General features: G+C 32.6%; 3 protein-coding genes across 4 annotated transcripts; 2 read left to right on the top strand and 1 right to left on the bottom strand.

Annotated features, from left to right (window-relative positions):
* The first annotated feature begins 837 nt into the window (after positions 1 to 837).
* LOC123918646 (extensin-2-like) lies at positions 838 to 3305 on the top strand. The gene has a single exon (XM_045970729.1). The coding sequence runs from the start codon at positions 903 to 905 to the stop codon at positions 3093 to 3095; it is 2193 nt and encodes a 730-aa protein (XP_045826685.1). The 5' UTR covers positions 838 to 902; the 3' UTR covers positions 3096 to 3305.
* Positions 3306 to 8945: 5640 nt separating this feature from the next.
* On the top strand, positions 8946 to 13371 carry LOC123918645. Of its 2 annotated transcripts, XM_045970728.1 has the most exons (6): positions 8946 to 9516; positions 10807 to 11452; positions 11564 to 11656; positions 11730 to 11831; positions 12155 to 12442; positions 13075 to 13371. In XM_045970728.1, exons 2-6 carry the CDS (start codon positions 11279 to 11281, stop codon positions 13084 to 13086), a joined length of 669 nt encoding a protein of 222 aa, XP_045826684.1. In that variant the 5' UTR covers positions 8946 to 9516; positions 10807 to 11278; the 3' UTR covers positions 13087 to 13371. The 2 variants fall into 2 exon arrangements, with proteins under 2 accessions (XP_045826684.1, XP_045826683.1); XM_045970727.1 differs by having other exon boundaries at positions 8948 to 9516; positions 10807 to 11656.
* A 3643-nt stretch (positions 13372 to 17014) lies between these two features.
* Positions 17015 to 22810, bottom strand: LOC123918644 (aldehyde dehydrogenase family 3 member F1-like). Its single transcript, XM_045970726.1, has 10 exons — positions 22387 to 22810; positions 20581 to 20649; positions 20324 to 20420; positions 19757 to 19963; positions 19358 to 19482; positions 18760 to 18864; positions 18357 to 18529; positions 18145 to 18235; positions 17871 to 18020; positions 17015 to 17612 (listed from the first exon to the last, which is right to left on the bottom strand). Exons 1-10 carry the CDS (start codon positions 22609 to 22611, stop codon positions 17349 to 17351), a joined length of 1506 nt encoding a protein of 501 aa, XP_045826682.1. The 5' UTR covers positions 22612 to 22810; the 3' UTR covers positions 17015 to 17348.
* Positions 22811 to 25023: the final 2213 nt, after the last annotated feature.

The raw sequence follows: 25023 nt of genomic DNA, 5'->3' as shown, positions 1-25023 counted from the left end.
GGTCCTTTAAAGACATTTTTTGTTTCAGATTGGTCCCTTAAAGAAAAAAATGTCCGAATAGGTCCTTAAAAAAAAAAATCTGAATAGGTCTCTTAAAAACATCTCCGTTAATCAGTTTGGTCCATAAAAATAAGTCTCTTAAAGACATCTCCCTAAATGGACCTATTTGGACTTTTTTTTCTTTTCTTTAAGAGACCTATTCGGACCTTTTTTTTCTTTAAGTGACCAATCTGAAACCAAAAATATCTTTAAGGGATCATTTTACTAATTAAACCTTTATTAATTCACCGACAATAGTGGCACAAAAATTAAATTATTAATCCAGATATATGGCTGCTGGAAGAAATAACCAAATTTAATCACAAAGATAAGACATACTATTAGAGAATACTCACCATAATAAGTTTAGAAAGAATTTGACTTTATCATCTCTCACATTTCAGACTCTCAAATCGTGCTTGCCAGTTCTTTTCTCTAAAAACCAAATGAAAGAATCAGAACAACACCTCTTACGCGTTTTCTCACAAATATTTTTTGATGTTCATATCTAAAAAATAACTTATTCAACTTTTACATTGCAATTATCGGTTATCACCTACTCTCTTCATTGACTTTGTTCATGTTCATTTTGAGGAAAACATTAACTCATTCAATTAACAACCACAATGCATATTTAAAATACAAAATGGTATGAAAAAAAGTATTGGATGCACCATCTTCAACAATAATATAATTTAAAATATTAAGCTTGGCTGCTATAATGTATTTGACAAATTAAGAAATCTTATAATCTATGCTCGGGGAACACTATATAAAGAGTTAGAATACATACTTAAGCAATCACAAAAATTATCTAACATTCTCCTGAGTACAAGAATACACACACACACTTAAAAAAGAATATGGGAACCTCAATTGGGTTGAGGCATTGGCCTCAACTCATTTATGCAATCGCATTTTGTATAATTGCTAGTAGTGTTGCAGCTGATGATGATAAGCCTTACTATCAAGGCACCCCAAACAATTACTATCCACATCCAACACCACCAAGTCATTATGAACAACAGCCACCATATTATTTCAAATCACCTCCATATTACTACAAGTCCCCACCTCCATCGTCATCATCGCCACCACCTCCTTATGTAGCCAAATTCCCGCCATATTACTACAAATCTCCTCCACCTCCATCACCCTCTCCTCGCCCACCATACATTTACAAGTCACCACCACCTCCTCCATATGTCTACAAGTCACCACCACCTCCATCTCCTTCACCTCCCCCACCATACATCTATAAGAGTCCACCACCACCCTCTCCATCCCCACCACCTCCATATGTCTACAAGTCTCCTCCTCCACCATCACCCTCACCACCTCCACCATATGTTTATAAGTCACCACCGCCGCCATCCCCTTCACCCCCTCCACCATATGTATACAAGTCTCCACCTCCTCGGTCTCCCTCTCCTCCCCCACCATACGTCTATAAGAGTCCACCACCACCTCCATATGTCTACAAGTCTCCTCCTCCACCATCACCCTCTCCTCCCCCACCATATGTTTACAAGTCACCGCCACCTCCATCCCCTTCACCTCCTCCTCCATACGTCTATAAGAGTCCACCACCACCCTCTCCATCACCACCACCTCCATATGTCTACAAGTCTCCTCCTCCACCATCACCCTCACCACCTCCACCATATGTTTATAAGTCACCACCACCGCCATCCCCTTCACCCCCTCCACCATATGTATACAAGTCTCCACCTCCTCCGTCTCCCTCTCCTCCCCCACCATACGTCTATAAGAGTCCACCACCACCCTCTCCATCCCCACCACCTCCATATGTCTATAACTCTCCTCCTCCACCATCACCCTCTCCTCCCCCACCATATGTTTACAAGTCACCGCCACCTCCATCCCCTTCACCTCCTCCTCCATACGTCTATAAGAGTCCACCACCACCATCTCCATCACCACCACCTCCATATGTCTACAAGTCTCCTCCTCCTCCTCCACCATCACCCTCACCACCTCCACCATATGTTTATAACTCACCACCACCGCCATCCCCATCACCCCCTCCACCATATGTATACAAGTCTCCACCTCCTCCGTCTCCCTCTCCTCCCCCACCATACGTCTATAAGAGTCCACCACCACCCTCTCCATCCCCACCACCTCCATATGTCTACAAGTCTCCTCCTCCACCATCACCCTCACCACCTCCACCATATGTTTATAAGTCACCACCACCTCCATCCCCTTCACCTCCTCCTCCATACGTATATAAGAGTCCACCACCACCCTCTCCATCCCCACCACCTCCATATATCTACAAGTCTCCTCCTCCCCCATCACCCTCACCACCTCCACCATATGTTTATAAGTCACCACCACCTCCATCCCATCCACCTCCTCCTCCATACGTCTATAAGAGTCCACCACCACCCTCTCCATCACCACCACCTCCATATGTCTACAAGTCTCCTCCTCCACCATCACCCTCACCACCTCCACCATATGTTTATAAGTCACCACCACCTCCATCCCCTTCACCTCCTCCTCCATATGTCTACAAGTCACCACCTCCACCATCACCGTCTCCTCCACCTCCATATGTTTATAAGTCTCCACCGCCACCATCACCTTCACCCCCTCCACCATATGTATACAAGTCTCCCCCTCCACCATCTCCTTCACCACCTCCACCATACATCTACAAGTCACCACCACCGCCATCACCTTCACCACCCCCTCCATATATCTACAAGTCACCACCACCACCATCTCCCTCCCCACCACCTCCATATGTCTACAAGTCTCCACCCCCACCATCCCCTTCTCCTCCTCCACCATACTATTATAAGTCCCCTCCTCCTCCTTCTCCTTCACCACCTCCTCCATATGTCTACAAATCTCCACCTCCACCATCTCCTTCACCTCCTCCACCCTATGTCTATAAGTCTCCTCCACCTCCATCACCCTCACCGCCTCCTCCTTACATTTACAAGTCCCCACCTCCACCATCTCCATCGCCTCCTCCATATCATCCCTACCTCTACAACTCGCCTCCACCTCCCATTTATTAATCTTCCGGCTAAAGCTATTTGAAATTTTTTCAATGAATTATGTCAAACATTATTGTGGTTAATTTGTATTTAAGCTTTTGTTAATAAAACAGTCTACATTCTACGGTGATCTAAGGGCCTTATTTTGGCTCTAGTTCATTTGTGCATGTATATTGTTAATTCATATGTCAATATTTATCTATTTCTCTCAATTGAATTTCAATTTTTTACCTATGAGTTTGCAACGGTTAAAAATTCTACATACCTATTACTATATGCAGTTATATGCAATGTACCAATGTGAAAATATATTATATCATATATCTGATGAATGAACACACAATGAACATAATTGAAATCACAAGAATCAAACACAAACAACAAGAATAAAGATGTTATCAAACATAGCTAATTGTCAGAGTTTCCTTAATCATTAATTGGTGCTATTTGAATCATCGAATTGATCAAGTTAACTCAATTAATTCATCTCTAGATCGTTTAGGACAGATTTACACTGATATCTTAAGCCTAAACAAGCTTATCTTCATTTTACCATTTCATTTTAGTTAACAAAAGTGAATTCAGTCAAGAGAGGCATGTAATCTGAATTCTACTACCCTTAGAACTAGAACACAAATATTACAAGTCTCAAATCAAACCCGACACAATAAAAAGACATGTAAAAAATGACATCTTTTTTTTTTGCAAATAATTGCAATTTTAACAGTCATTTGTAATGAGTGGTGGTTTACTGGAACATCGCATATCCTGCTGCCATTCAGAATAAAATGGCAGATAGTTTACTTCAAAGCAACACATTATACATGGTATAAAATGGTGGTTGTAACTGCCGTAATAGCAACTAAATATTAGCAAAAAAAAATTAAAAAAGAATGCAACATTTATATAATACAACAACAAACACTGGCTATTGTCTAACTATTGTACAAAGTGTCCAAGGAATCAATAAACCTATTAAGACACTTGAGGAAAATAATTAAGATAATCCTATTTAAAGAAGTAGGTTAAAATGGAATTGACAATAAGAAAGTAATTCAGATAGCTCAAATGAAACAAAAGAAGGTCACATGGTGACTAAATTGAGATGCTATCATCTTCAAATTGTGGAGCTAAGGAACCCAATTTACACAAAAACAGAAATTTATACTAGTACCTACTTTACTTATCTACTTTGGTTTGGATTCTCATAGTGTTATCCTATGATGCACCGATACTCCATTTGAGGGAGAGTACCACTACCGGGCACGTACTTGTACCAATACCTGGTACATACCCGTGCCTTAATTTATGCCCATACACATACATTAGTTTTTCTAAAAATGCCGTATTTCGCACCTAGGCAACGTAGTTAGCGGTAGGAATCGTAGGATTCTGTCATATGCTAACATCATGAACACAAGGCTTTCCTACCACTTTTATTTTTCTAATGTCAAAATTATACAACAAGGATAATAATTGCTACTCCCTCCGACCACAATTATAAGCAAAAGTTCTCTTATCAGATTCATTGAATAATTAATATATCTGGTACACGATTACAATATGTTAGTAAATACCTGCAATAAATTTCGCAATTGTTAACGGTGAGGCCTGAGATGCAGTAGCAAGAACATGGTAAGCCTTTTGATTTCCAAGGATGACACGTCCAGAAAAACCCCTAAATGCAAAATTATTAGGTCAGTATTGAATTAAGATCCTTAAAAAAAAAGTGCAAAATGAAAATCTTGCTAAAATAGAAAAGATGGGGGGAAATTCCCTTTCAAATTTAGAAGAAAATAGGCACTGTGGTAGCGGATCGTACCTAGTCACGTCCTGAACTTCTTCCACAACAAACCCCGCTGTGCACCTCTATGAAACCCTTTCAGTCCGGAAAGTATTCACTCCGGTGAGTTTCACTCATTTTCTCTCGTGTCATCATTTTTGCGTGAAACATCTTCTCTGACTTTGACACTTTCATTTTAAGGTGAAATATTAATCATATTATTAATCATTTAAGAAAAGGACTGATCATCAGAGAGTCATGCTAACCGGTACCCTGAGTCGCTGGTTAAGAAAACTAAAAGAAGACTATTTTAAATTGAAAATAATATTTTTTAGATTTTCGAGAAGTTGATTGTACAAACTCTAATAATGTCATTTTACTATATTTGATTTCTTAAATAGTGTTTCAGAGACACTATTTAGCATTTTCCCACTAATTAATTAAAACAAACAGTCGTCAACTTTTTTTCAATAAACGAGATAGTAAACCACTGAAAATTCACACACTTCTCGTCAAGAAAAGAAAATTCACTCGCTTAAAAGAACCATTGGAGTTCGAATCCAAATATAGGATATGATTATATGCTTGATGCTACGGTGGACCACCTTCACAAGAACCACCGTGGACAAGTGATCAATACTATTATAATAACAAATACAAATTTTACAAAATTCATCGTTTGATTGAAAGTTTATATCGTATAGATCATCAATAATTTTTTTTTGAAAAATTTAAAATCATTTGATATGTTATTGAGACCGATGGAGGTTAACGGTATTTATGAAAAAATCATAAACCTCAATAACATATCAAATGATTTTTAATTTTTCTAAATTTTTTTATGGATTATATATATATATATATATATATATATATATATATATATATATATATATATATATATATATATATATATATATGATATAAACATCCAATTCAACGGTGAATTTTGTGAAATTCGTACTCATTATAAAGTGATTCATGTCTAGTCTACCATGGATCACTTGAATAAGTGGTATATTAAAATTTGTCATGATTCTATTGATTGAACTAGGTTTTTTTTTTAAGGAAGTTGAACTAGGATATTTATGCATAACAATCACATTTTAACTTGATTAAATGTCACAATTTGTCTACCCATTACATGAAATTGGGTTGAGCGATCCATTTGAGTTGTCATTAATCATAACCATCTATATATTTTTATCCATCATTTATTTATGTTATAGAAATACTACATATAGTATAATTGCAAAAATATCCACCAAATTTTACACTATTTTTTTTTTCATTCAATTGAAAGAGAAGGAGATCTCAGACATGTGGTGAACCATACCGAGAGAAAGAACAATGAAATAAACCAATATTGAGAACAAGTCTCACTCTACAAGTTCAGTTTGATGAGCTACTAGAGGACAATTTCCAAATGAACTTAATTTTTTAAACTAAACTAAAATATTCCTCATTTTTGTTTTTTTATTTGTCAATTTTTTGAATCTTAGTTTTCAACAAACTGAAGTGAACACTTAAATGGCTTTAGTAGAGCTTGATTTTACGAATCTAGTGCCATAAATTTTGTGCTTTTTCGACAATTATAGAGGGAGAAATAAAAGAAAAACCATTATTTATGGGTTTCACGAATTTCTTTTTAAAACTCATGTTTTGATGTCTAATACTTCATAGTTTTTTGTTAAAGTGATTAGAAATTGTATTCTGGTCGAGACCCACAAAAAGTCGTGCGAAATGGAGCTATGAAACAGAAGATAATCACGCTGGACCGCGAACCGTGTTCGACTCGGTTTATGGTCGTGAGTCAATCCGTCAGAGGTTGAAGATAACACTTTTGACATGCATACGAATCTCACTCGCGTGTTAAAGAGAGTGAGGGATAGTGTGATCGCTACGAGCGTCCATTTTTTATGCCGTTTTTTGCATTGCACTCTACTTAACGAGATTAATTTTTCTAATATTTTTTCAAAAAAATTTATGCAATAAATTTATTTTATAAAACATATAACATGTTGAATTTGTAATTAAATATTTTTAAAATGAAATTATTATTAAAAAAACTAATATCATATAATAATAAGAAAACTCTAACTATTCTCCGAATTAGAAATTTCAATAATATATTTTCCTATCCATTTTTAACAACTGTGAATTAGCTACCATTTTACTAAAAATTGTTTGCTAATTTTTGTTTAAAGCGGGTTAAATTTGTTTCATTGAAAGTCATTTATCTTGAAAAAATATACAAAAAAATACATGATATATTAATACAAATAAAAAATCTTTGATAACTATATAAAATTAAAATGACTAATTATTGTATTTTTTTATTAATTTTATTAGAGTTTTCGAAAGATTTGATGATTTGTTTAGAAACATGGATTATCTAAAGAAAATAAGGAAAATATTATGAAGTTTTTTATAAGTTATATATAGAATTAGGGTTTGCTTGTCTATATAAGAGATATATCAAGGAACTCGAAACAAAGAAAGCTCTCACTCGACAGAATTGTCTCAACCTACGTTTCCTGCAACCTCTGACTTCTCACGCACCGCCTGCAACCTCAGTTAGACTTGGTACGCAAATATATTGCGACCCATTTTCCTCGTAGTCATCGAGGTGCACAAATATATTGCAACCCATTTTCAGTATATTTTCAAATGATTCATAATCCAATTCGTAGGGCTGAGTCTGCATACTTGTTTGATCATGATCATTATTCTCATACTGTTTCTACTGATTTGACTGATGATCCTCATATTGTTTCAATAAGTCATTCGACAATTCATCCGACCAATGGAGAGGTAAAGTTTGCTTTGCCCTTATGTTGAACGCCGCAAAATCTTTTTTGGTCATACTTAAACTATATGCGGCGGATAAAAAATCTGCCTTGTATGATCCTATCCAGAAGGTAAGGTGGGCTAAAATGTCCTCGTCATATTGGCAACGTAGGAGACGACAAATCAGTTGAAACATTTCAGGTGTGAGCTTGTCTTGCTTGATCTTAGAAACATCTTAGTTGATAGTTGTTTGACAGAGTTCCAGATCCGTCATAGAACCATAAGCATGTTCTTCGACCAGTCATCATACAATGAAGAATCACACCAAGTCTAAACAGGTCAGAGTCTTTTTTGCTAAGGTTGCTGAAGTGTTCAAGGTGTGATTTACAGTCGGGCTGTCCGGCTCTAAATGTAGTAGTAAGCAAAAAATTTGCTCTCAAGCTTGTTGAGTTTCACATCTTTAAATGTCTCTTCGAAGATCAAAATATTATTCGTTCGAATGTTACCATGAGTAACATCTTTGTTCCTTAAAAAAGTAAATCCCTCAACTATGTCTTCAATAATTTGTCACTGTCTTTGAAAAGAACATACTTACTCAAAAGTGAAGTCACTTTTGTATCAGAAAAGCCCGTTATCAGTTGAGCAAACGTGCAGACCGCCCGCTCAAAAACACTTGGGTGAGCATACATCTTATATTTTCTAAGTTTTTGTTTTATTTTTCCTTCCACTGACTCATTATCTATGGAAAAAATCTTAATGGCCGCTTCAATACCCTTCCATCTACCCCCTCTCGCAATCATACCATTACTCCAATGAGTAATGAGGCTGGTGAGTGAAATCTCTTCGCCACATAGTGTAATCTTGTTGGGGTTGATATCTGACATTCTCCATTCCTTCTCGACAGTCTTCCACACCATTGCCCAAGAGGATTTTCATGATATTATTTAGGCTTAATTAGTCTATCGGTCCCTTAAAGATAATTTAGGTTTTACAATGGTCCCTTAAAGAAAAAAAAGTCTGGATTGGTCCCTTAAAGAAAAAAAGGCCTAGATTGGTCCCTTAAAGAAATATATTTTTGTCATATAGGTCATTTCCGTTAAATTTTAACTTCAAATATAACAAAAAATTCCAATGGTTAAAATTTTAAAAATTAATAAGGTTTTTGGTGGACCACTTACACTTAATGACATCCACAATTCAGTCTACTAAAACTAACGTTTTTTGTAAAAAATTGATGGAAAGGACTAATTGAGAAACAGATGTATCTTTAAGGGATCAATCTTCACTACAAGAAAATATGAACTTCGCGACACTTCAATTGCGACACTTTGAACAAAACTGTCGCAATGTGATTTTTTAAAACTATTTGCAACGGTGTCTACGACGGTTTCTATAACCGTTGCAATGTTTTGTTGTCTATGGGGGGAAATTTTCATCTTGGCGCCTTGCCAAAATGTAATCCCTTTGTTTCCTTAAAAAAAAAAAATTAAAAATTAGAACCCTCACTCAGACAAAACACTGTCAAACACATAAAACACGCTAAAAAAAATTGAAAAACAAAACCATCACCAGAATTCATCTCCCTTGTTATCGTCGTACACCGCCGTTTCCATCACCACTGTTCTTCACCTCCGTTTCCTTCACCGACCATGACCCTAAATCATCTATTCATCGCAGATTCCAATCACAATCCTAATCCCTAACTCCTTTTCTTCATCAACCCTAACCCCTAAATCAATTTCTTCATTCCCTAATTTGCTAAATCCCCCTAAATCGCAAGTGTTCAGAAGAGTTTGTTTTTCATCTAAGGTTCAGTTTCATTGCTCTCAACTCTCCGTTAAGAAGAGTTTGTTCGTTGCTCCATCTCAGGTTCGTTACTTTTCATCTAATTTACTGTTTCTGCTATGTATTTGTTGTGCTTGAGTTCTGGATTTTTTAGTTTGCTTTGTTGTTTGTTTGTTGCTTGTTGATTTTGGAACCCCAACCTCTTCTTGGTGCTTTTGATTTTGTTGTTGTTCTTTTGATTTTTAAGCTTCCATTATATTGGTACCCTTGTACTCTACTTTGATTATAATAAAATTTAGCTTTTTTTCATAAAAAAAACCCCAATGTGTTAGCTCAAATTTAAGTACAAGAATTACTTTAGGATAATTACAAGTACTCCAACATGTACTTATGTTTAACTCATAATCACTGCTATTGTTTATTATTATTGATTAATTTGAAAAAGTTTTGGTGTTTGCCTGCTTTAGTGGTAGTGCTGTTTTGGCCTTGATTTGCTTTGGGGATTTTGGTTTCTTTTGTTGTGTGTAGGCATGTGTGTTTGTTCACATGAAACCAGATTTAAGGGTCTATGACAGTACCCTGCCATTCATTTGAAAAGGAAACACTTTTCAATGGTACAATATGGGAATTCTAGTCACTACTCACTATTGTGTTTGGTTACACAGTGGAAACCATTCAATTTGTCTTTATTTTTTTTAGTATGAATATGGTTTTTGGATATGTCACACAATATTGGTTTTCATTGAACTGATAAAAAGTGGTTTTTGCATTGCATTAGAAAAAAAATGTACTAGGTTTTGCATCAAACTTTATCTCAGAATAAAAATGTTGAAACATAAAATCACTAGTGGAAGTGTGGAACCACTTGAAGTCATTTTTAACAATAAATTTTATTTAAAATCTTATTTATGGAATTTCTACAATAATGTTCACATCACAATCACAATTCATTGAAGTTAGTATCACATGTATTTAGGTGTTGTAAAACATACTACTACCTAATTTAGTTTCATGTGTCATAGACCAAAGCCTTCCTTGTTAGTTTCATTATATTGGTCATTGATATGGTTCTCTACTTTGTTTACTCACATAGTAGTGATTGGATTCAACTAAAGAAAGAAGCATTTCTGATTTTGCGCTACCAATTCTTAAGTCTGCTGCTGTTTTCATAAGTCCTTTGTCCTTTTGTCTCTTTTCATTATTTTTTGTTGCTTTTAGTTTGGGGGTTGGGCTCCTTTTTCTTGCTACTGTGCTTTGTAGTGCACTTCTATGTTGATGCACTCCTTGTGCTTGGCTCGTAGGCTGTTTTTAATAAGAAGAAAAAAATACATTTATTGTATTTTTTTTGACATGTCTATGTTTAAATGCATATAGTTTATAGCAATGGATAAGTCATGGATTATGAAGCCACGAGGATCGGATGCATATGAGCTAGGTGTAATGGAATTTATTAAATTCGCCTTTAAAGATAAACCGGAAAATATTGAACTAATATGCCCTTGTAAACATTGTGGTTTCAAAAAACCGCAAAGTATGAGTGTAATGTCCGACCACTTATCGTGGTCAGCATTTCCAAAGGAATACACCATTTGGCTGCACCATGGTGAAACCGTAGGAAAAACTAGTACTATTCCAAATATAGGCCAAGACACTATAGTTGTTGAAGATCCTATTCAAAACATGATCAATGACGCATTTGGAATAGATAGGGATAAGACAAACGAAGTACCCGTTGCATTAAATGTAGAGATTGACCGAGATGAAGTTGTGATGCCAACTGAAACTCAAGAAAGGAATGAAGCCAAAGAGTTCTATGAATTAACTAGAGAAGGAGAAGAACCCTTGTATGAAGGGTGTACAAAATATTGCAACGAAATGGAGGAATGCCAAATCTCGATTATTTAAAAAATATTACAAATGGGATCTGACATTGGAGGAAAATCTTCGAAATTATCCACGTTGTATCGACCGAGATAATTGGGCTGTTTTTGTCCAATATAGGCGTAAGCCGAAAACATTGGTAATAATTCTTACGCGTTTAACTTCCTTTGTCCAATTGGGCTGCTTTTTATCATGTGTTCACTATCGTTATTTTTTTTTGTTACACTGTCATGATTTGTTATCAATGCAGGAGATGACACGAAAAAATGCAGCAAATCGAGCAAAGCTAAAGTTGAATCATTCACTAGGGACCAAGTCGATAGCAAGGACACAACAAGAGTTGGTATGATTCACTCAATCTATTATTGATTGTATACTTAATTGCACAAGTACTGATTATATGTATTTATTTGTAGGAAAAAAGAGATGGTCGAAAATATAGTAGGGGAGAGATGTTTGCAGTTAGTCATAAAAAGTCTGATGGGTCATTTGTCATTGATGAGGCTAAGAAAAAAAATGTAAGTGCAGTATTGAAACTTATCTCATTTTAAGAGTTAATTCAAATTATAGTTGATATCAACATTAGTTAATTAAGATTAGTACTATGATGTTAGGAGTGATGTTTCCATATACTCAAATTAGCATTATGATGTTGTATTGCAATTATATTCAAATTAGTAGTATGTTGCTGCTGAATTGTTTTATATTTTGTGTTATGGCTGCTGCAATATAATTCTGGTTTTTTGTGTTGGATTAGTAGTATATATGCTGCTGCAATTCTGGTTTTTTGTGTTGGATTAGTAGTATATATGCTACTGAATAAAATTAATTTCATAATTAGGACCAATTACAAGCTGAAATTGCAAAGACACATTCAGAGAATGAAGCATTTGTGAATGTCTTTGGAAAAGAACATGGCGGATTTGCTCGTAGTATGGGACTTGAGGTAACACCATCTCAGCTCACTATTACTTGCTCGGCAAGATTGACATCTTCCTCTGAGGATAATGAGAAGATGAAAAAAATGCAAGCTGAAATTGATTCGCTTACGGAGAAGGCTTCACAAGTTGATATCTTGAAGGAGCAGGTTGCATTCTTAATGCAAATGCATAATTCTAAGGATAATCAGGTAAATTTTTTATGACTGTTGTTGACTGAAAATATTGAGTTTTGTTACATGGTAGAGTCCCGACTCGTAACAATCTTGTTTCTAGACGAATTTTAGGCGTTGGTGATCACAGTTCTTGTGTTTTATGTGGTGAAGAGCTAGAAACAGATCTGCATCTTTTTCTTTACTATGAAGTTGCGATGTTAGTGTGGATGAAGATTTTTTCTTGGTTAGATGTACCGTTTAGTCTCCCGCATAATTTGTTTTCTATTATTAATTGTTTGTCAATGGTAGGAAATAAAAAGATGAAACAAGGGATGATTATGATTTGTATGAATCGTTTGCTGAATCTCGTTTATGTTTGCTTCATTAGTTGGTCTGCAGAATTGGATTCGGATGGGACTTAGTCTTGTGTTCTTGGCTTGTTCCTCTCTTGTGTGGCTGTTTTGTTCCTTTTGACCTGTACCATGGTTTAGGAGCTATGTTCTGCCATGTTTCTTTCTTTTGTTTATGCTGATGTTTATGGTTTTTTCCCTTTTGTATTTTGACTTGATGCAACTAGCATTCCTTATGCTGGTTTATCCCCCCTTTTTATTAATAAAGTTTAGAAGTTTTTTAAAAAAAACCTAATATATACTTATGTTTATTTTCAGGTAACTAAATGAGACAAGTAAAGAGATGGTAGACATTTTGAGTCAAGAGCTAACACTAATTAAGGAATCATGAAGCAACATCACATACTATAGGAAATATTTAGATATTTTGTGAACTTCTTATTTTGATGTAATGCTTATGTTTAGTCACTCTACTAATATTTATGTTTTTGAATGTTTGAACTACATTAGTTTTATTTATTTTGGAATTTCTAGTACTTTAATTAAATTTTTGATGTAAGGATGTTGTCACTATTTGAATGAATTATATGAATGAGATCAAGTAATTTATATTTATATAATTATTAATTTTAACTTTGATACTCTTGTATGGATATTATAATGCAATGCTTAATTAATAAGCCATAAAAATAAATAAGACATTTTAAATTAAAATTAAAAAAAAAAACGTTTGCGACGGTTTGTAACCGTTGCAACCTCTGCTATGTGTTTTGCAGGAAAAATAATGCAACGGTTTTGTAACTGTTGCAACCTCTGCTATGTGTTTTGCAGGAAAAATATTGCAACGGTTTTGTAACTGTTTACAACGGTTTTCAAAACTGTCGCAAAGTTCTCTTGCGACACACAAATCAGCAACGGTTGGGCAACCGTCGCAGACGTGCAACTGTGACACTTTCAACTGTCGCAAATTGCAATTTTAACCATCGCAAAGTGCTTATTTTCTTGTAGTGCTTGACCTTTTTTTCTTTAAGGGACCATTGTGAAGCCTAAAATATCTTTAAGGGACCAAAAGACTAATTAAACCTATTATTTAAATTAAACAAATAATAAATTTACAAATGAAATTAGTCAAAAAAAAAAATTTACAAATGAAATTGTAAATTCTATTCAAATAATTACTCTCATAAAATGTTATTTATTTTTCAAAATTTTATACATAATTATAAAAATCTTCATAATATTTTCCTTATTTTTTGTAGATAATCTATATTTCTAAACAAATCATCAAATCTTTCGAAAACTCTAATAAAATTATAAAAGAAAATACAAAAATTAGTCATTTTAGTTTTATATAGTTTTCAAAGATTTTTTAATTTGTATAATATATCATGTATTTTATATATATATTTTTCTAGATAAATGACTTTCAATGAAAAAAATTTGACATGCTTTAAACAAAAATTAGCAAACAATGTTTAGTAAAAAGATAGCTAATTCACAGTTGTTAAAAATGGATAGGAAAATATATTATTGAAATTTCTAATTCGGAGAAGAGTTAGAGCTTTCATATTATTATATTATATTTTTTTTCATAATAATAATTTCATTTTTAAAAATATTTAACTACAAATTCAACATGTTATAAAATAAATTTAATGCATGAAAAATTTTGAAAAAATATTAGAAAACTTAATCTCGTTAAGTAGACTGCAATGCAAACAACGGCATAAAAAATGGACGTTCGTAGCGATCACTCTCTTCCTCACTCTCTCTAACACGCGAGTGAGCTTCATATGCATCCTCTAGCGGATTGACCCACGACCATAAACCGAGTCGAACAAGGGTCGCGGTCCAGCGTGATTATCTTCCGTTTCATAGCTTCATTTCGCACGATTTTTTGTGGGTCTCGACCAAAATACAATTTCTAATCATTTTAACACAAAATTATCAAATAACATCAAAACATAGTTTAAAGAAAAATTCGTGAAACCCATAAATAATAGTTTTTCTTTGATTTCTCCCTCTGTAATTGTCAAAAAACACAAAACTTATGACATTAGATTCATAAAATTAAAATTTACTAAAGTCGTTTAAGTGTTCACTTAAGTTTGTTGAAAATTAAGATTCGGAAAATTAACAAATAAAAAAACGAAAATGAGGGATATTTTAGTATAGTTAAAAAAATGAAAAAAAAATTCATTTGAAACTTGAAGAAGAAGAAGAAGAAGAAGAATGTCCTCTAGTAGCTCGTCAAACTCAACTTGTAAAGTGAGACTTGTTCTCGATATTGGTTTATTTCATTGTTTTTTCTCTTGGTAGGGTTCACCACATGACTGAGATCTCTTTCTCAATTGAATGAAAAAAAATTAGTGTAAAATTTGGTGGATATTTTTGCAATTATACTATTTTAACAGACTAGTGTTGTAAACTATGTAGTATTTCTATAACATAAATAAATGATGGATCAAAATACGTAGATGGTTATGATTAATGTCAACTCAAATGGGTCACTCTATGTCTCTATATATCCAATTTCATGTAATGGGTAGTCAAGGGGAAAAAAGAAGAAAAAGAATTTGTCTTGATTAAAACAAAATTGACTAACTGATCAAATTTGTCATCATTAAATTTATAAGACACTCTCAAATACTCATTGTCATTATAAAATTTTAAAAAAATCTTTAAATTTATTAAACTGTCAAATTAATATTTTATATAGTGTATTTGAACTACTATTTTAACTATTTGGTTAAAAAAATAATTAATTAATTAATTGAAATCAATAGCTTAATTTATTACTCGTCTTGCCAAACTCAAGTGAGTGATTTGTTAGCCGCGAATGTTATAGGGGTTGAGATCCCTCGTTTGATTATGTTGTATTCTTTCTTTTATGAGTCTTGCTTTTCTTTTTTTAATCAAGCATGGTTTCATCGTTTTTTATCTCACTTCTCATTTGAGAAAACTCGGGAGAAACAAGAAAACAAACAAAGCCCCGTCACTGATAAATTCTAACATAGAGCCTTTTTGCATTTGGCCAATTATTACATAAAATATCTATAATTTCTTATTATATTTCTTATTATATAATGTTGTTTCCGAAGTTAAAATCATTAAAAATAATTTTCAGCCACCGAAGAGATTACTGGATTGAGTCGCGGGTGAATACGCTCTCTTTAAGACGTTTCGCGGCACTGCCCAAAATTGTGCAAGGCAGACGATCAACCACGAAGTCTCCAGGATAAAACAGCCCAGTTCTCTAAAACCATTAGGAACACAACCTAATTATGGTACTAAAACCATTGCGCAATGATTTTAAGTCCATTCTACTATGATACCAAGACCATTCTTATATGGTAACTAAGACCATTCAAATCATAGGGAATATGACACTATGGTCATTCTTAAATATAAAGGAACTGTGATACTATGATCACTTTTAAAATATATTAATAATACTAATACTAATACTAATACTAATATTAGTATCTCAAAACAAATTGAATAAACTTCAAAATTATTCTCTAAGCTATTAGGAACACAACCTAATACAAATCTTTCTAATTAATTTGCATAACCAATTAATAAAAACAATTGATATGAATAATTCATTCATTCTAACTTTAATATGATAAAGTTCCACGTTATTATTTACTACCACAATTGAATTTGAGAAATACTGGGTACACTCAATAGCATGCAGTGTATATAACCACCACAATACTATTTCTGTAGTGATCTATAATTAAAATAAAATAGTGAAAACCTTGTGAAGTCTTCACAATATCAATATACCTGTGAAAATCATGTCACGGCAGGACAATATTATGACTATGTGATTTCTTTCTTTGTTTCAATAAGTGACGTGATATCTGTAATTGTCTTTTTAAGCAACCTCTTGCACTTGACAACATTAAATTAATATTGCTTGGGAAACAGAGCATGGTTGAGGTATGTTGTTACTAGTGAGCAGTTTCTCAATCTCTCTCTACAATTGCCTTGGCGGCTAGGATATATATTTTGTTAAAAAAGGATAACTAAGTGCTCCTGCTTTTTCTCTAAATTATAACAAAACAAGACTAAGCCCTCAACTATACACGTGAGGGTATGGCTTTGAACAAGTCAAATAGAAATCACTAAGTTTTAAGTAAAGTCTCACTCACAATAAAAATGTGCAAATTAATAAATGTGGGATTTAATATTTTATTTTCAAAATACACATTAGTATATAATACATACTAATATGTTCTAGTACCCGATATGGGACTCAAACATTTTATTTTATTTTCAATTCACACAATATTATGCTCTTTGTTCCAACATATAAATGATAAAACAATTAAACACATAATTAGTCTGGAATAGTAGTTTATAGTTATACACACAAAAAACATATCAAGCTATATAATTGAATACATTAACCAATAAATATTAATGTATTGTAGATATATAATAAGCACTCTTAACAGCTGATTAATTTTAATAAATCTCGTGCCCAACCTGGGGTCCAATATCGTCCCCATCAGTGTTTCGTGGGACTTATGCCTTTCTTTAGTTACTCAGAGCTGTAGGGCCTTTGCCAAAGGAATGGCGAACTAACAACGTATGATCTGGCGTTTTGAAGGTCTCTTTAATCCAAGAATAACAAGGACCAATCCCAGATAATCATAATTGTAAGAGACCTCAAGTAGTTGAAACTTATTTGCTGTCCATGGTGGATATCTATACCAAAAATCAGTTAAGAAACTTCTTCTAACAATAGCCTTCTGGTGACTGAATGTGTCAAAGGAGAATTTTCCATGGTACATGCCAAATCCACTTGCACCTACTCCTCCAAATGGTAGAGAATCTGCTGCATACTGTAAACAACAAATTATGATCATTAATTAAGTTATGTATTTGAACATTAATATATAGTGGTAAATGAAAATTGAAGTGGTCCCCGTGAGCACAGCTCATTTGGTAGGGACATTGCATGTAATATGCAGGGGTCAGGGTTCGAACCCTGATACTCCCACTTATTCACCTTAAAAAGGTGAAATTCTAGCCACCAGGCTACTTGACATAACAAAATGATTAGAAGTGAAAACTAATAGCGAGAGACGAGAGTACTATACTTGTAGAATTGCATCATTGAATGTAACACTTCCAGATGATGTTTCAGATATCATTCTGTTCTGCAATGTTTTGTTTTTGGAGAAAACATAAAGGGCTAGAGGTTTAGGCCTAGAGCTTATGAATTCAATACTGTCCTCAATCTTATCAACCTGCAAATTTTTATGCAAAACAAGAAAAAGGGAACTTAAGTTGGAACAAAAATAGATATAAGCATATGGTAAGCAGTGTTATCTAATTGAGAAAAAATAGCTATTTGCATGAAATGAAACTTACAGTAATAATTGGAAGTAATGGACCAAAAACTTCATCTATCATTATTGTTGAATCAAGTGGTGGATCCACCAAGATTGTTGGCTCAATAAATCTGCACATATTTGAGCACATGATATGTTTCATTTTTTTTTTTGGTTTGCACATTTAATTTAGTATGTACAATGTACTGGAAACAGAAATTTATGAATATTGCAGGGTGTTACTTTACTTACAAGTTTTCTTCATCCACTGAGCCACCATAAACCACAGATTCTTGAACCTTTTTATCATTAAGAAGTTGCTTCAATCTACTTAAATGGTGTTTATTAACTATCCTTGCTATAGTGTTGGAATGTTTTGGGTTGTCTCCAAACATTTTCTTGATCCACACCTTCATCAATTCAACCTAATATAAACAAAATAAAACAAGAGTAAGCTTAATGAATTAAATATATACATTACTCCCTCAGGTTATTTTTATAAGAAACAACTCATTTTTTAATTCATTAAATAACCGATGTATCTGGTCTATAATATGATCAGATATATCAGTTATTCAATGAAGTTAAAAAGTCAATTGTTTCTTATAAGAAAGATCGGAGGTAGTAACAAAATACTTGGATAAAAGAAGTGTACCAGTTTTGGATAGTAACTCTTTTCCACAAGGACATAGTCAATTGCTATGCATGCTTGACCAGCACAAGTTCCATATTTTCCCACAATAATCCGCTTCACAGTCACCTTATAATGTGTGACATTTGCTAATTAGAATCAATAACTTAATAAAATGTAACTTGTGGGTTACTTCATCTTTCACTTTAGTTACACTAGGTTACTCTTAGAATAACCAACCCAGCTCTAAAGTAAGCAGATAAATAAACGCACAAGAACACAATGAATAATGATATAATTCGGTAAATTATGCATATGTCTCCAACATGGCTTTTACCGTAGTTTTCTATTATGCGATGAATTAGGGTAACAAAGCAGAAAACTTCATTCAAATAGTACGATAAATTTTACAAATTTACCTCTAAATCAGTAAATCCTACACTCTTAACGCTTTTGGCTATGTTAAGTGACTATCCAGTTATCAGTAAATATGAGTCATACTACTCGATATCAATAGTTACTTATGGCCGAGTTTTTGAAAAAACTGTACATATGATATGAGTGTGGCTGCCCACTTATCATGGACGGGACACTATTATGAGCCAAAAATGAATTAACTCACCTCTAAATCCCAAGAAGATGTAAGGGAGTCCACAACAGCAGGACATTTTCCACCCAACTCCAGTGTTACAGGGGTCAAGTGTTTGGCAGCTGCAGACATCACAATGCGCCCCACTCGTCCACTACCTGATATTAGTTTTACAATTAAAAAAAATATATATATCTTCATAAAAAACTGCTACAGTGAAGTACACTCATAAATAAACAAGTTTTAAATAAAGGTCTATAACAGCAATCTGAACCACAACATAACAGCTTTTGATATTCCCAAAAACTATAACGCCGTTGCAATTAATGCCACATCGACCGCATTGCAATGTGACCACAAAAGTTACTGCAACTACTACTATATTTAAATTTAAAATCCTACTCAAAACTAAAAAAAATTGATATTGTTAACCTGTAAAAAAGATTTTGTCCCATCTTTGTTGTAACAATTGCTCTGATTCCTCTGGCCCCCCTTCTATAACCTTAATGGCTTTATTGTCCAGGTAAGTTGCAATGCCAGAAGCAAGTAAAGAGGAACATACAGGAGACAACTCTGAAGGTTTTAATACTGCTGCGTTTCCAGCAGTTATTGCTCCTATTAGTGGCTCCAAGGACACTCCTGTAATTTTTGGTTTGGTTTCACAATATTATATTATTATTACTAGCACAAACTAATGAAAAATCTAACATAGGTATAAACAAAAAGTAATTTTTCAGGTTTATTGAATAACTGTATCTCATTTATATTATGAACCAATTACATCGGTTGAACCTGAAAAAAGAATCTTTATTTATATGAGATCGGAGAGAGTATACCAGAAAAATTGAAATATAACTACGAAAATTAAAGACAAAAAAAAATGCTTTTTGCGTCTCTAACATTCAGCGACGGATTTTGCCTTTTTTTTTTGTCTATTTCAACTTTTTCTGGTAGTTGCATGAATTGGATTTGGTTCAAAGCAACAAGTATATGACTTACCAAATGGGAAATTCCAAGATGAAATAATGAGGACAAGACCAAGAGGTTCATGAATAATTTCTGCACTTGAAAGCAATGCTATTGCTGGTAGTGGAGCCTATATAAAAGTAACTTAATTAATTGCTAATAAAAAAAAAGTAAATTAATTAATTTGTTGTTAGTTATTTCACATGTTCATATTTTCATTAAAATGGTTTTCTATGACATAAGTTTTTTGACAGTTTGGTATTTTGTAAGGAACAGAGCATAGAGCATACCTTCTTGCTTGACATCCAATCTTTCAGAGACTTTATTGCGAGATTTAAGGTCTTCACTAAAGTTCCTATCTGTGAATAGATTTAATAATTAGAATTTAGAAATTATATAATGAGAACACATCATAGATAATTAAAATAATTAGTTTATTGATTATTTTTATTAATATTTTTTTTGTCGGCTAGAAATTCGTTCTTTGATGTTAATAAGTCAAAAATCCCAAATTTGAACTTCGGACCTTGCATATATAATGTGATGTTCCTATCAATTGAATTAAATTCAGAAGAACTATTTATTACTAAATTTTACTCATTAAATTAATTTTAAAAAAGATGATATTTTTTACATTTTAATAAAAATTGCAATTTCATTATTTATAAACATTACACTAATTTTTTAACATTTTTTTATAAAAAAATTTAATATTGACTATTATGAGGGATAAAAATTTAAAAAATATCAAATTTTATATTTTCGACAAAGTTTACTAGCTTCACATAACCAAACATATATTTTTTAAAATATCTACTCCCTTCATTTTTTTTTTCACCAATATTAAGAAATATAATTAATGTTGTATGGTTAGTCAAAAAAAATTAATGTTGTATGGAAAAGAAAAATTATGAGTTGATTTACAAAATTATTATTAGGAAAAAATTAATTGAAGAATTGAAAGAATAGAGAGTAATAAATCGTTAAGAGTATAATAGGAAAAAAAACATTAAATGTTTCATTGATAATGTAAAGTGACTTATAATTTGGTACAAAATTTTTTCTCAAAGTGACATATAAGTTGGTATGGAGGGAGTAGCTAGGAAAAAGATTTTCATCCTTATATTTCCGGAAAAAAATATTCCCAAGAATATTTTTAAAATTATTTCAGTGTTTTCTGTATAAAATTTTAACATAACAAAGTGAATAATTTTTTTTTATATAATTAGACAAAGGGTAAACACATTACACATGAACAAAAACAAGAAAATAAAAAGAATATAGGTTGAATTTTAAAATAACTAATATTTATGTTTCTTGCGAAATAGACATGGATTGAGTGATAAACTCAATTATGGAACAATTAATACTAAGCTATATACTGTATGTGTTTTTACGAAAGATGTTAGAGTTTCAAACTATTTTAAGATAAACTATATGTATATTGTATATGAAACATTTTCTTGTTAATTTTTTTTCACCATCATTATTCGGTTCACTGGATCGTCTAATATAATTTAAGGGTCAATTCTAACATCAAATAATTTCAGTCATTCCTGATCGATGTTACGGAGGATCTTCGTACTATTATTATCTCTAGATGAAGGTGTACAACTTTTATTACTGTTTACTTCATAGATATCCATCATATTGATCCTTATAGATGAAGGTGTACAATTTTGTTCTCATGAGCCATTTATGTACGCATCAGTTGGATGAAAACTAAACAAATTATTTTGGGCAAACTTTTAGTCACAAATATTGGAAATACTATATGTCCAAATAGCACGGAGATGTAGCTTAATCAAGGTTTTAAGTTTGATCTCTAAGTAGTTGATTATATAGTAGTGTTAAAATTCTTAGAGAGAGTTAGTCACTCATTTAGATCCAACACGGTTCGAGAAGTTAGTCTATAAAGTTATGTGCAGAGCGCAATCAATACCCTATTTACTCCAAAAAAAAAATTAAAGAATATAATTTAAATTTCATTTAAGACCATCATATATAAAATAACTATATGTGTCATCGTTATTAATACTAATAAAAAAACAAACATCTTGAAGAAATTATATGTAGAGCTAATTAATTAGACATACCTCATCTCTAAAAGCTTCAATACGATGTTTCCCTAAATCTTGCATGAGTGCCATGAAGATATCATTCTCTTTTTCCATTAAGAAACGACGCAATCCTTTTAGTTGTGATTCTCTCCATGAAGCTTCTTTTGTTATTCCACTCCTAAAATACTCCCTCATATTCTTTAGGTCTTTCTCCACACTTCCCATGATTTTGATATCTCTTTGGAATTCCAAACTTCCCATGATTTTTATACCTCTATATATGGAATTAATAAAAATATTTCTTATACTTAGTTATATCCACAACTATACCTTGCAATCATATTTATATATCTCTCTCAGCTAACTACCCTTATGTGACCGGTTTGGCTTTCATAAAAGAGAAAGGGACCCTTTTATTTTGAAACATAGAAAGAGGACCTTATAATTTTCCTATTTTGTTTTGTAAATTATTTCCTGTTTTGTCGTACGTACTGCATGATTTAACCACCTTGTATAGCTAGCTGTGTTATTTATCACTTACATCTTCCCATATTGTTACGTACAACTAACATTAAATACAAAAACAAGAACCACCTTCTATAATTTATTATTGTGTTTGGTTAGAAAATTTTAACTCAAGATCAATTTTATGAAGCGAATTGATTTTGTTTGTGTGAAAATTTGTCTTAAAATTAGAATTTTTTTTTTACCGAAAAAATTAGAATTTAATGTTTAGGATGAACCGGTGCATGTCTAGAATGCACCGATGTCTATTAGAGAGGATTAAGCGAAGATGATCTGGTGCAAGGTTTTGTCATATATGTGATCCGAAGAAAAGATGATTCGGTGCATGTTAGATGCATGTGTGTATATTTTTTGGCGAAAATTTGTGTAATATTTTATTTTAAAGTAAATTTTGTTCCTATATTTAGAAAAATAAAGAGTAAAAGGAGTGAGAGATTAAGATTTGTAGCTAACAAGAAAGCTAGGGTTTTAGAGAGAGAAGAAAGAGAATTTTCTCTTTGTATAATTTTAAGTAAAGAATCTTTGAATCCATCTTGGGAATACGAATACTAAATCATTGAGTAATTCTTGTAATAGTTTTTGAAATCTCTTTGTAGTGAAACTCTTTGAATTAATAAAACAGATTCTCTCTTTCAGATGTAGGTCATTGTTAGATTGAATTGGATAATCAATGTCGTGTGTACATTCTTCTTCTCTTTCACATGTTTGAGTTGTATTTACTTATTCACTTGGTCGGATTTCGAATTCGGAAATTTTCACTTATTCACTTTTAATGATTTTTTTTTACCACCAGTATCCGGCTCGCTGGATCGCCTGTTTCAATCAAATTATTGATAAAAAATATTCTAAGTCAAATTTACATTTATTATTCTTTATTGTATTGGTCCTATTGGGGGACGCCTAAAGTACTACCGATAAGATGCATTACAATTTTATTTTTTCATTTAAAAGATGAAGTTAACTTTCTTCCCATCGGTCTACCAAAAAAAAAAAAAAAACTTCTTGCAATTGTTTCTATATTGAATTTGACATTTAAATTATTGTACTTATATTGTCGCTAATCTTTCACCAAAAAAAAAAAATTGTTGCCAATCTTAGCAGTTAAATATATAAAAGATTTTTTATAGACAATAAATGGATCCAATAGTGATATGTCCAGCTTCAAATAAAGAAAGAGATGGATGTCTTAAGCTCTTTAGGTGGTTAAAGTTCGATTCTTGAATGTTTTTTGGTATGGAAAAAATTCAATTGGGAGAAGAAAACTTATCTTATGTGTTTCAATATCTTCGATGGAAATTAGTACGGGTAACGACAATGAAAACTTCGTAGAATGCTAATATGCAGTTATTCAATTCATGATTTAATAGTTCTCCACATTTAAAATATGAATGTAGTCAATAAACTACTTTCTTTATGACACTTTATAAGCAAAATTGCATTTTTTAGATTCATCATATATTTAACTTATTTACAAAATTAAACTTTTCTTAAATCATTATAAGATGTTCAATAATACAATTAGGTAACCAATCAAAAAACCCGAGGACCAGCGCAACATGTAGCCATCCTAAATAATTCATTGGTCACGTTTATCTCCTAAAAGTCTAAAACGAATTAAATTGGACAAAAAAATCTAATAGAAAGTTGGACAAAGTCTAACAAAGATGGAATATAATCTTTTAAAGTAAAACCAAAAAAGGATGGATTATCAGCGGGTTGAGATATTTTTTCCACCCTACTCAATTTTTTGTGCTCTATGAATTTACCAAAATACTTTTATTCGCTATTTAGGTAGCTAATACATCACAAAAACATCCTACCAAATTTATTTTGGTTACTTAAGTAGCGGACTGCATTTTTCACAATTTCTCATTTTTATCATGTCCACTACTTAAATAGCGAAAGGATAAAAATAAAAATGCATAGGACGCACGAGAAACAGGTACGACGGCAAAAGAACATTCAATGGATTTGTTGAAACTATATATCTTCCACACTTAAATAAAGCTAAAATATTATTTCATTTTTCGGGAGTTTACAACCCCCAAAATTTAAAGGAATAATGTTGCATTTTTGTATTTTTTCTAACAAACTACGGGGGGTTGTACGAAACCGCCGCAAAACAACCGCCACTAATTGACGCATTTT

The sequence above is a fragment of the Trifolium pratense genome, linkage group LG3, assembly GCF_020283565.1.
Source record: "Trifolium pratense cultivar HEN17-A07 linkage group LG3, ARS_RC_1.1, whole genome shotgun sequence".
Taxonomy (NCBI): domain Eukaryota; kingdom Viridiplantae; phylum Streptophyta; class Magnoliopsida; order Fabales; family Fabaceae; genus Trifolium; species Trifolium pratense.
This window is presented reverse-complemented; position numbering and strand designations above follow the sequence as displayed.